The sequence below is a fragment of the Cyprinus carpio genome, chromosome B7, assembly GCF_018340385.1.
Source record: "Cyprinus carpio isolate SPL01 chromosome B7, ASM1834038v1, whole genome shotgun sequence".
Classification (NCBI taxonomy): Eukaryota; Metazoa; Chordata; class Actinopteri; order Cypriniformes; family Cyprinidae; genus Cyprinus; species Cyprinus carpio.
Window position 1 is genome coordinate 9,212,826 of NC_056603.1, and position 12,628 is coordinate 9,225,453.

General features: G+C 36.0%; 1 protein-coding gene across 1 annotated transcript in view; it reads left to right on the top strand.

Moving 5' to 3' along the window:
- Positions 1 to 11,841, top strand: part of LOC109092602 (MLLT3 super elongation complex subunit) — a 43,522-nt gene extending 31,681 nt beyond the window's left edge. Inside the window, exons 9-14 of the mRNA XM_042727098.1 lie at positions 6,855 to 6,927; positions 7,194 to 7,332; positions 7,428 to 7,527; positions 7,853 to 7,921; positions 8,302 to 8,373; positions 10,314 to 11,841. Of these exons, the coding sequence (XP_042583032.1) occupies positions 6,855 to 6,927; positions 7,194 to 7,332; positions 7,428 to 7,527; positions 7,853 to 7,921; positions 8,302 to 8,373; positions 10,314 to 10,445 (585 nt within the window). The 3' untranslated portion in view covers positions 10,446 to 11,841. The remainder of the gene's footprint in view (positions 1 to 6,854; positions 6,928 to 7,193; positions 7,333 to 7,427; positions 7,528 to 7,852; positions 7,922 to 8,301; positions 8,374 to 10,313) is intronic.
- Positions 11,842 to 12,628: the final 787 nt, after the last annotated feature.

Below are 12,628 nucleotides of genomic sequence, written 5' to 3' on the forward strand. Positions count from 1 at the left end.
GGCAAGTGCTGAGACAAGATTTATGGTTTTATGACACCCGAGGAGAATGGGAAAGGACACCATGAATAGCTAAGAGTTTTCCTTTAAACTCGCTCCTTAAAAAAAGGGAAGGAAAGAAACTTCAGTGTTTATGACAACTGACGAATTCCAGGTGCTGCTTTCTTTGGGTCACTAGATCTGTAAGGCCCTGATGGCCCTGCTCTGATCAACATTACCACTAACAGTCTATTTCTGCCTTTAGAAGGGCTGTAAAAGAGTGGTCTGCAAGAGGAAATTGTAATTGCCTTTTCTTTTTTCTAGACGCTTTTCTAGGCCTGAACTTTAACAAGCATTAGTAAATAATGATCTAGTTATATTTTAAGAAACAGAATGGACAGAATAAATGCTAAATGGACAGTTTGATGGAAAATGTTCCTCATTGTTGCTGTCAGCAGCATCTCCTGTTGATTCTACAGACTGTTGCTTAACTCCTGCTGAGCATCTTGTCCTAAAAATAACTGGTTTCTCTATCAAAATTTACCATGGGGCTTACTATTGTTGAATAGTAAACCATTATAAATATAAGGTAGTTTCTTCACTTATATTATACAGTACATGCTATTTAGTTATAAAATATATAAAAATAAAAGTTCATTCAGTAATGAATAAATACTGTGATTATTATATAAATAATAATAATAAAAAAAGTGTACTTAACACAAGATAAAGTTAAGTACAGATTAAAGGAAGTTAAGTGCCGCAGTCACTGGCCAAATCCAAAGAGCATGATTCCGTGTATCCCACTCAGAGTAAAGCCTAGTGGGGGGTGGATGTAACCCAATCTTAAAATCTGTTTATATGACGTCCTCCGTAAGCAAAGAGCTTCACGAGCTTGAAGGGAATGAGACAATAGTCCTAAAGCAGAGCAGTTGCTGGTTTCAGAGCCCCTGCTAGATTTATGGCACCACAGCAGAGGTGATGGTCGTAAAGCCACAGACCAGCTGTGTGGTGCTGCTAGTGACCACCTGCTTTGCCTCTGCTAAACTTGTGAAACTCGCGAAGGAGGTCTTTCATTTTTAGTGTTTATTGCAGCTTTCTACCGTAAATACAGACTTTTGAAGAGTCGTTATGAGCATATTAAGTCAATAATCTAAAAAAAAAGTCAATAACATTTTTTTTGAGTGATTTTGACAATCATAATTCATATAAATGTTTGACGACAACTAAATATCATATCTTTTTTTTTCTAAAACAGCCTACTGCTTACATACATTCAGAAAGTCTTTTGCATGTCAGTATGATACAAGATTATCGTATTTAAGTCATGTGATAAACAATGCTGAACTAAAAATTGCAAGTAATCCAGCACTGGTGCTGGCACGCCTGTTAACGGCATGCCATTTAAGCACTACATTTAACAGCATTTAACAGACATAACATTTCCCTGTTTAATAATTCAGATGTGTGTGTTCTGAGCTCTACTGGTTTAGTGCATCATTTTAGTTTGGTGGTCTGCATGTCACCGCAAACTGCAAACCGTGTCCATGTTAATGGAAGCTGCTTTATCATTAGCTCTAAAAAAAAAGTAATGTAGCATTTTACTGCATGGCCACAGCTCTGCCATTACTCAAGTTGGGTGACAGCGAGGCGCTCTCTTTCTCTCTTCACGATCTCAGGCGATTGAACCCAAACACTTCAGATGATCTTCATGCTTAAAGACCTGCTAGCCTTTCCTCATGAGGGATGACATCAGTTTTATTGTCTAAGGGGTGCAGGGCTTCTTCGATGAGCTTTTACAAGTGTCTAGTTTGGGCAGAGGGGTGCGGCCTGTAAGAGAAAGGCGGCTTGATTTACAGCGCAGAACCCTGACCATGCGTTTGATGTCAGCTACGCTCCCAGACGGACAAACAGGCAGTAAAATGCAGACTGAAGAAAAAAAGAGGAAAAAAAAACAGTGAGAATGGAAAGGGAAAAGAACTTCAAAGAAGCAACTTTGCTCTTCCACAGGCTCGGCAAGGGGTTGAAGTTAAGTGTCTTTACCACCCTGCTTGCAAGACTTTTGGCAGCCTCTATTGTCGGCTCACTTCACGGGAGATTTTTAGCACCTGCCCCCTGCCAGAAACTCTCACAAGCACCACTGTCACCCCCAGTCGAGTGAGTGAGCCGTAACACTTTTATAGCATGCCGTTATATTCTGCCTTCGATTCGTTGCAGTATTTTTGTAGGTTTAAGGCACCGTGAGGATGCCCTTGGTGAATGGTTTTTGGCGGGTGCTGTGTAAGGGGATGGTCGATGTGGGTTTGAACACGTCGTTTGGAAAGGAGAGTTTGAAAATGATTGTAGTTATTGCACAGTAACTGTAATTTTGAAGTAAGGGCATAGCAAGTCGATAAGACAAAAACAACCTAGAAAAACCTAGAAAACTAGATTTCTACATTTACATTTACATTTGAGTGTTGTTTGTTGAAACAGAACCCACTGCCATGATGGTGTTTTTTGGAATTTTTTATTTTATTTTTTTATTAGTAATTCTCTCAGATATCCAAATTCTTAATATGGTTCTCATTAATAGTGAGATTGTGGGATTTTTCCCCTCACCCATTTCACCATATACAACATCAATTTTCATTCCAAATGCTTAGAAAAGTAATAGGAAGGCCCAAAATTTGAGGTACTGTAATCAATAAAGAAGTCGCTTATGCTCACCAAGGCTGCATTTATTTGATCAAAAACACAGTAAAAAAGTAATTGTAATATATTAACATAGACAGTTATTTTAAAATATATTTTAATATGTTTTTGATATGAAAGTTGAATTTTTAGCATCATTGATCCTGTCTTCAGGGTCTCACAATTTGTTATGTTTATCTGCCAAGAAATATTTCCTAGTATTATCAATGCTGAAAATAGTTGTGTTACCCAATAAAAGTTCCCCTTTTGTGGAAACTGTGATAATTTTTTCCCATGATTCTCTGATGAATAGAAAGTTGTTTATTTAGACAGCATTTATAGTCTTTACTGTCACTTTTGCATCCCTGCTGAACAAAAGTATTTATTTATTTTTAAAGAGCTTTATACTGTAATGTACATCCATATTTAAAAATGAAAAAAAAAAAACATCAAAGTTAAATACTTGAGTTTGAGGTTTGTGTAAATTCCTAACCCCAAGTATGAGTTATAGTAATGCAAGCATTACTAAATACATCTGTCATTAAAAAGAAAAAAAAACTGAACTCACCCCCCAAGATTTCAGATGAAGTACCTTAGTCAGTGCACCATGGTTTCATTAGTGAAGTGAAGATTGCAAGAAAGCGGACAGAGTGATCTAATTTGCATCCTTCTGGCTTGTTTCGACTGAATAGACAACGTTAGCCAGCATTTCCCAAGAGTATTCTAAAACCTTTCTTAGCCATTAGCCATAATCACTGTACTAGCCCTGTTATAAATCCCACACTCACTTTCTCCATTCGCTTTGGAGCTGAATGGCTTCTGCGTGTACATTTTGTTCAAGAGACCCGATTCAGTTTCACCAAGTGCTCATCAGAGAAGAATGTAAACAAATTAATTCAGATTAACTTTAATAGCTTCTTTAGATTTCCTCTTTGGCTGCTCTCCAAGATCAGGATCAATTAGGTTAATAGTTTTGCATTGAACTTCCTTGCTGTTTTTTTTTTTCCTGAGCGCTCAAAATGTTCCTCCACCTCATGCAATTTCTGAAAGCTTGTAAAATGCGTTTCCAGCTAGAGTACAAATTTAAACTTAACGTGAGTACAGCAAAGAAAAACAGAATGGACTTTAATGTAACTTTAAACCTCAAAACTTCAGCCAAGTGGCAACAGAGCGCCTTTCTTGCTCTTTTATCCTTGGCCCCATTTGCCACAATAAGCCTGATTTGTATTATACCTCCATTTGGTCGGGAAGTCTTTGTGGATTGCAGTTAATCAGTCCAATTCGCTTCACTAACAGCTCACATCTCTGTTGTGCTGAATGTAATTTTAAAAGAACGTCATTACATTCCTTTTGCTTTGTTAGAAAAGGCCATTTTCATAAGAGCCGGTCTTTGAAAGAGTTTTCTTAGAAAAGACCACATTAACCTTCTCTTTTATTGATGCTATATGAATAATGATCTCTTTTTTTAAAATACTTGGAAAGCAGCATGGATGTGCATTTGGAAACTGTTGTATTTCTATTTATAGTGGCAGGTGGATGAATTTAATTGCAGATGTTTGCAACTATGGTGCAGTAAAAGTATATAACATTGAGATGCAGAAGAGAAGCACTCTTGGAGAAGGTTATAGTGAACATGAAATCAAAATTGATTATTTTTTTTTTATTGAACGTTCCTAGTCTTATTGTGCACAAAATATCACTTACTCCAAAAGAATTTAACAATTTCATACTTACATTTTCTGCTCTGCTGTCAAGTCCTTTTAGATTTCAACCAATGGGTACCAGGAGTATTTACTGCCAAACACCCTCTCTTCACAATTCCTGATGGATCACTTCATTTCCTACCATAATATATCCTAATATATAAAAAAAATACAGAGCTAAAATAAAGTAAAATATAGTTTAACGCAACATTAATTTTGTGATTACAACAGGGTTTCTGCAGGTCTTAAAAAGACTTATTTTGCTCTTCCATAAATTAAGGCATTAAAAGTCTTAACTTCATAGTCATGGTGTTAAATCTTGCATGCACTGCAAAAAATTTATATTTTCCTCTATTTTTGTCTCATTTTCCAATAAAAATATCTAAACATCTTAAATCAAGATGAAACGAACAAATATCTGTCAATGGTGAATAAAATCTTGTTTTTCCTTTGAATTAAGTCGATTTTTCTGAGCCCATTTGTTCTCGTTTTAATTGTAAACTCACATAATTTTGATAAGTTTCTCAGAAAACTAAATTTCTTATGTCATTTGGCACCAGTCTTTATATATGTATCCTAAGACAATGGAAAACAAGGTACAAAAGTTATTTCCATTATAGTTGAGAGTTGTTGTTTTTTTTTTGTTCGTAAAATGATTGAAAAGGTAATGGAAATCTGTAGGATGTTGTATTTTCAAACATGAAAGTGTTGCTAATGCAACTCAGTGTGCTTCATAGACATTTACAGTTAGAAAACATATAGACATATGTTCTCTTTCATTTATTCCTTATATTTTCATTAATTTGTCTTAAAAAGGTCTGCTACTTTACTGATATTAAACATGTCTTTAACAAGAATTACTGTTCATACAGCTAAAGAGCACAAGATATGATTACATTTTAATTGTATCTTCAGTAAACATGGCACATGTGTCTCTAAAAGCAAATAGGGGCCCTTTTAAAAACATGTCTGCTCTTTTACCTCCATGTATCCAATCAATCACAGTCCCATTGTTCAGAGAGGCTTGGGTCTGTAGTGAAATATTGCCCCATGAGTTCAAAGGTGCCTCGTAAGTTGTGAGATCCTCAACAATGAATCTACAGATGCAACCGTTCAAAGAGGCCTCCACTAAATCTGGTTTAACCTCAGACTGATGAACTTGCTCACTGAATAACTGTCTCATTCCCTTCACTGTTGTTTTTTATTTATGGCAAAGACCAGTATTCACATTTCAGCAGCACAGAGTTTTGAAATCTGTTTTGGTGCTCTTTCATCATAATTTGACTGTTTAGTAACATTTTTAGATTTATTTTGAACATTTAACATATTTATATAGCTTTTTTGCACTCAAAGTGAAGGGATTTGTGCGAGTAGGAAGCTTTAACGCGAACATTGCCCTAAAGGGGTCTGTGTGATCATAAATCAGCCTTCATTAAGTCGGGTGAACGAGGAACCCAGTGATTTACAGTGAGGAAGTGACACCAATACCCATCAAAGCCTCTAGTGTGGAACAGAAGATCATGGAAATGTCCGCACAAGTAACTGAATTTGGTTCTCTTTCAGAGTCAGTTTTTAAACCTGAGTAACTGAGGAACTAAAAGTAGCAATAATACCAAGAGATGACTGACAGCTGTTCAGCAGCTATGTTCAAAAAAAGCTTTAGTTTATTCGGTAATAACAAGCTGTCTTCTATGACATGTACACCATCAGAAAGTTGCATTAATTCTAATGAACTGGATCAGTTGGACATGAGTCCTTGTGTGGCGTTTGGGTCTTCTTGTTTTATGGGGAAATATTCAGTTGCTGCAGTTCTTATATAAATTAGGGATGTATAAATTATGATCGTAAAATAGGGAATAAATTAATTGATTCAATTTATTCTATTTATTTATTTGTTATTTTTATTTTTGCACCAGAAAAATGTTGCTAATTTTATTTTTAAAGTATAATGTCATATATTGTATTTAATTATTATTATTATTATTATTATATTATATTGTATTTATTTATTATTGTTGCTAATTATTATTATAGTATTAGTAGTATATTAGTTAAATGCTGCAGTTCATAAAAAATTGGTATCTATTTATTTATTTTTTACAATTGTTTTTATTTTTTAGCCAGAAAAAGTCACTGATTTTCTTATTAACTATATTTGATATTATATATATATGTGTGTGTGTGTGTGATATATACATTATATATACATATATATATAATATATTGTTTTTTTCTTTTCTTTTTTTTGCCTCCTGAGGTAGCTTCACTGTGGATTTGTAATTATAAGACTGCAAAACCAATTTTGTGTCATGAAGAAAACCAATACTGCACAAGGCTTAGCAAATGTGTTTTTGATGTCTGAGTATTGGGAGATATCAAACCGTAGAGAGTGCTGATTTCCCAAATAACCTCATGGTCATGGTTCTTGAGCATGCAAAACCAGACTGCTTTAATATTGGCATTATTATTTTTATTGAGTTGGTACTTTGCCTTCTTTCCTAGTCGGATCAGCCAAGTCCGGCCAGCTCCAGTTCCAGTTCGAGCTCCGGCTTTGGACGCGCACACAAGCGGCAAGGTAACTTTTCCAATATGTGCAATACATCCTGTTGCTTTTGGCTGGCTTGGTGAAAGCCTGGCCTTATTATGGGTCAGTGTGTCAAGCCCCTTTTCTTACCCACAGAGTACACTTTACCAAGATATGAGTTTAATTTACTAATATTAGAGAAATCTTACTGAGGATGTGTGCATGCAATGCATCCTATGCGGATCAAAAATGTTGACATTACACACAAAAATAAAAAAATGCTTTCGTAGACGTTTGCCTTCCGTGTTCACCTATAGTGTTGGGCCCTTTGCGGTCGGTGATCCCAGATTTGCACTCAGATGAAAACGAAGAAGATTCTGAAGAGGAGGACGATAATGACATGGACTCAGACATGGAGCGACCGTTACACACGCAAATGACACATCGCCACCGCAGGTATATATCTGTGAATCTATTTTATATGTCCATGCTGATGTGAGGATACTCAGAAGGGGATGATGAATGGTGAATATCTGTCACGTATTTTGCAGGGTGAGTCTAAGTGACGGCAGTGACAGTGAAAATAGCTCTGCCTCTTCACCACTGCCTCATAATGACCCCCAACCTCTACTGAAAACCGCCAATAACCAGGTGAGCTGGAATCACCTTCTCTGTCATCCCATTCCTGTAGCTGACCGGAATAATGATGCTGAAAATTCAGCTTTATCATCACAGGAATGATTTACATTTTAAAATAAATTCAAATAGAAATGTTATTTTAAATAAATGGTATCATTTTATTACACGTTATTACTTTTTTAAAGTTATTAATTTACTGTATTTTTGATCAAATAAATGCAGCCTTCGTCAGACTTCTTTCAAAAACAAAGTATTACCAACCCCAAACTTTTGAATGCTAATATATGGTGCTAATATATTATATTATAATGTTATTAAAATATGATCAATTTTGCAGATACACGAAGTGAAGAGTCCTAAGAAACAAGCAAAGATGGACAAAAATAAAAACATTGATTGTGACAAGGTAAGCAGTCATTTTGTTAATTAATATGTGCTACATTACATTAATATTGTATTTATCATATGGCATATTTTTAAACCTCATATACATTCAGTTTTGTCTAACACTATGACCTATTTGGCCTGTTGTTGTAATATAAATACATGCAAAAAAAACATTTACATGTATTAATATTACAACATTGCAAGCACATTTTCATTTACTTGTGTGCATTAAACAATTCTGATGTTTCATTCTGCCACTTGAGATCCAAAAAGTAAAAACAGTTGAAACCACTGCAGTGCAGGACACTACGGCATTTTAGACATGCCATATTTAGTAAGAGCGTGATTGATCAATCTGAAACATGTCTTCTTTTTTATCGATTACATCTCGTTCCGCAGGCATACTTGGATGAGCTGGTTGAGCTTCACAGAAGACTAATGACACTAAGGGAAAGGCACATATTACAGCAGGTAATAAATGAGGAGCATGTCCTGTCAGAAGTCAGCTTTCCTAAATCACTCACTCCCACACAGACAGCTGGACGAAGGGTCCTTTGCACCTGAGATGCATTGCTGTATTCCTTCAGCGCGTAATGACCTTTATGAGGAAACATGAGAAGGGACACTTAAAAATTCCCTGTCGACGTCCAAGGAAGCTGAGATCACTGAGTGCTTTACCTAGAAGTTTAGAAACCTGAAAGAAAGTTTAAAGTTATTACCCACAGCATTAACATGTCAATGAATATCTGCCTGTAGTAAATCATACTGGTAACAGTAGGTTTTGTCTTCCTTCAAGTGCTTGCCAAGTAAACTCTTTGCGGCCCATAATTCCTGTTCTTTGAGGCCTATTTGCTTTGACACAATAGAGAGTAATACTTCTCTGGTTCCAAGGATTTGCCGTGCCTTTCTGTTGCAAAGCCTGTGGTGGTGTAATCTGGAAGACATTCCAAATGAGGTCCAAACGGTGCAAATGTACATCTTAATCAAGCTAATCCTGCAGTTCTGTGAAATAATCATCCTCCTCCGCAATAAGATATGGTATTGATTAACTTCCATGATTAGCCCTTAACGCAAACTGGAAAATTCGTTGATGTCATTGGCAAGATTTATACCTTGTTATGCGGCCACAAGAAATTGTTCTGCAAGGATTGTCTATGGAATATTTCTAAAATATAAAATGACGTACTTGATACAGGACAACTGACTGACTGACTGCATGATGTAGCTAGCCTATTAGAATGCAACTATATGCCACTAAAATTCAGGATATGTGTGCAAGAAATGCTCCTGTATGAGTTTTTATATTTATATATGATACAGTTTAGCAGTAGTTCCATTTCGCCAATAAAACTAGTTCCAAACAAAGCCAGGGCTTAACTGTTGTGCATCTCCAAGCTGCACACTTTGGTGTTTTATTACTGAATGAATCTACATTTTTGAACGAATCTAGTGAGCCGATGATTCAGTGACCCATTCATGAAGACATTAGCTCATTCTCTTTGTTTCTGAATGAATCAGCCTTTTGAAGGAATCAGTTGAATGTATGACTCATTAAGACGGCGACTTGTCGCCACCTACTGGCGGTGTAGCACGGTATCATTTCATTTTTTTTATTCCATTATTTTCATAGCATTATTGATGCAGCCCAAAATTATGTGTGATTAATTTGCAATTAATTAATTGGCACATCATATAATTAATTTGGTTAAATATTTATTATTAATAATAATAATAATTTTATTTTTAATTACTTTATCGCATACTTTTACTTTTTATTTATGTATTTATTATATTTCTTTTTTCAATATTATGTTAAATTATATTACATGTCTTATATCAGCAACAATGTTTACAATAGTTTGTCGTCTGCTTAAACTTCTTTACACAAACGCAGTACATCCACGGTTGTTTGTCCAGGCTACAGGCGTTCGAACAGCTAACTTCTATCTTCAGTGTCATAACAGGCCTCTGGGTTTCCCTTTGTTTCTGGCCCAGGTTCAGGAGAAAAGGAAGAAATTCCTTCCATATGTGGCTTTTGCTTTGTAGTGTGAAGCAGATCAGGTTTGGGTCCCATTATGGCCCAGTTCAATCCATGTGGCCACTCTGCAGCCCCCTTCTCTTCATAATCACCCATTCAGTCCCTCTTCTGAAGCAGCAAGGGCTGGAACCAATATCAGGCTGCTTTGGTAAAGCATCTTCCTCATTACAATCAGACACAAGATATCGTGCAGACGGGGGCTTTTCACTGTCAATGGTGCTTTGTATACAATGCAAAGGCGAATGGAATTACCACATACTGTATTATTAAGAAATGCTGCTTCTGAATGATTCATTTTGAATGCTGATACATTAAACTAGATTTGTATGCCCTCTGAAGAAAGTAAATCAAATGTTATCCTTTTTTCTTGCAGATTGTGAACCTCATTGAGGAAACGGGACACTTTCACATCACAAACACAACTTTTGACTTTGACCTCTGCTCTCTGGACAAAACCACAGTTCGAAAGCTGCAAAGCTACCTGGACACTTCTGGATCGTCTTGAAGACTTGTGCAGCTGGCTGCAACGAGGAGGAAAATCACACCTCCCTTTTGCCCTCCTGTTGTTTTTTCTCCTATATTGAAACTTGTAAGGCAATGGAAAGGATCCGCTTTCATTCCCGAGCTCTTCTTGGCTCTCGAAAGGCCTCAGAAATTGACAGCGTTATTACACGAGTCTGGAGTTTCTTACTCTCCACCTGGTCTTCACCTAAAAAGCCTTGATAATCCGACATTGCCAAAAAATGTTCTTGTTCCAAAACAAAAAACATTTGTGTATATTGTATGAATGTTTGATAAGTTCTTTGTGACGAATGCATGTTTCAACACTGCCTTACCACATTGTCTATTTATTGAGTACGAGTTTCAAGTGTGTGTGTGTGTAAGTGCAAATGATATTAAACTCGTGCAAGCACTTGGGAACGTCATCTCATCGGCAATGAAACATCTCCTAACTGTTTTTATGAATCATAAGCAATGTTTTTTCATGCTGTACATTGTATAAAATGAACGGTTTCAGATTATGCTGGACGGAGGAAGACTTTAAGCCCTATTAATGAATGAATTGCACATTATCTGCAAACTGTTTCTAAAATGTTGCCCTGTTAAATAATTAATAATATTATAATGGTTTTCAGTGTACCATTCGAAAGAAGTCAGGACCTTAAGCAAATCCAGTGACCTCTATCCCAAATGTTTCTTAAAGTTGTTTCAGTAGGAAAGTGTATTGTTGAATCTTCTAATGCTATTTATTGTTTTTGGGGACCACAGTTCCCAAGGCTGTTCATTGGTTGTCCCCAAACCAGTGGGAAAAAGCCAGGTCTTAATTGTAGTTTGGGAGTTCTTTGTTAAACTGAGGAAATCAGGAAGAAATCGAAGTTTACTTTTCAGTTCCATTGTTTTTTGTTTTTAATCAGATTAGTTGATAAAGGCCGATATGAGCAGATTGTGCAGTTGAGCTGTAGCTCTCAAGCTCTGCTTTGTGCAAAAGCAAAATCGTTCACTTTTCATTACCTTGTAATGTTGAATCAGATGAGCCAGCCAGAAATATAGATACTTTGGGAGATGCGGTGATGGTGATGGTGGTGGGGTTGAGAACAGTTCAGACTGAATAATTGGCGCTGTGTGAAGTGTTTGAATTTATCAGAGAATTTTTCTTTCTTTTTTCTTTTTATTGTTTTGGTGAATGAAAATCATGCCTTGTACACTTTATTACTGTTTATTTCCCAGATTCATTTTCTCAGCCCAAAGAGCTTTTAGTTTAGTTATCATTATATAATGTTTATATGTGTATATAAACTTTATATGTGATAAAAAAAGTGATTGATTATCTTTCCTTTCTTGGAAGGTGCTGACCTGCTTCAAGTTGAAAGTTCTTGATCATAATATAAATTCAAAACAGAGTTACTAAACAGTGAACTTTTTATCATTGATGTTAGAAATGCTTTTTGGTTTTTGTTTAATGGATGGGAATAGCTGGTGAATATACAATCATCTGAATATCCCTTGTGCTGTGCTGAAAATCTTTTACATAACAAGAATGACCAGCCTTTTAAAATTTGCATGTAAATCTCCATAATGCAATATTATCATCAAATCTTGGATTCAGTTTTTGAGTGAAAAAAAAGCATTATTTGTGGGTAATTAAAGGATTAAACTAAAATATATTAATCTAAAGTAAAATAATTTGGGCCCTTTTTATCATAGAAATTAATAGCAATTTTTGTCAATTAACCCTAGGAAAATTAAAGAACAGGGTGAGTTTCCTCCTACCTACCGTCCTCCTTCCCTCATGCAGAGTGCATTTTAAAAGGGTCATGAACTGAGCAATCAAAATTCCCCTGGTCTTTTGACACATAAGAGATCATTAAAAAGATACTGTACATTTCAGAGCTCAAAACTTTCTCATTAGTCTAAAGACGCTTATTGAAGCCAATATGCCAAAACGTAAGGTTGTGGAATGTGTCACTTTATGACGTAATAGTGTGGCTAAGCACCGCCTCTGCAGAAGAAGATCAACGCCTGCTTCTACATCACTGCCTGTTTAGCCCCGCCCACCAATTCCAGCACGTAGTGTAAATAATGAGAGAGGCAAATGCAGGGGGGTATTCCAGAAAGCAGGTTATGTGACATACCCGGGTATGTTTAAGAGTAAGTAAGTGGATAACCTCAACTTTCGGTTTCCAAAAA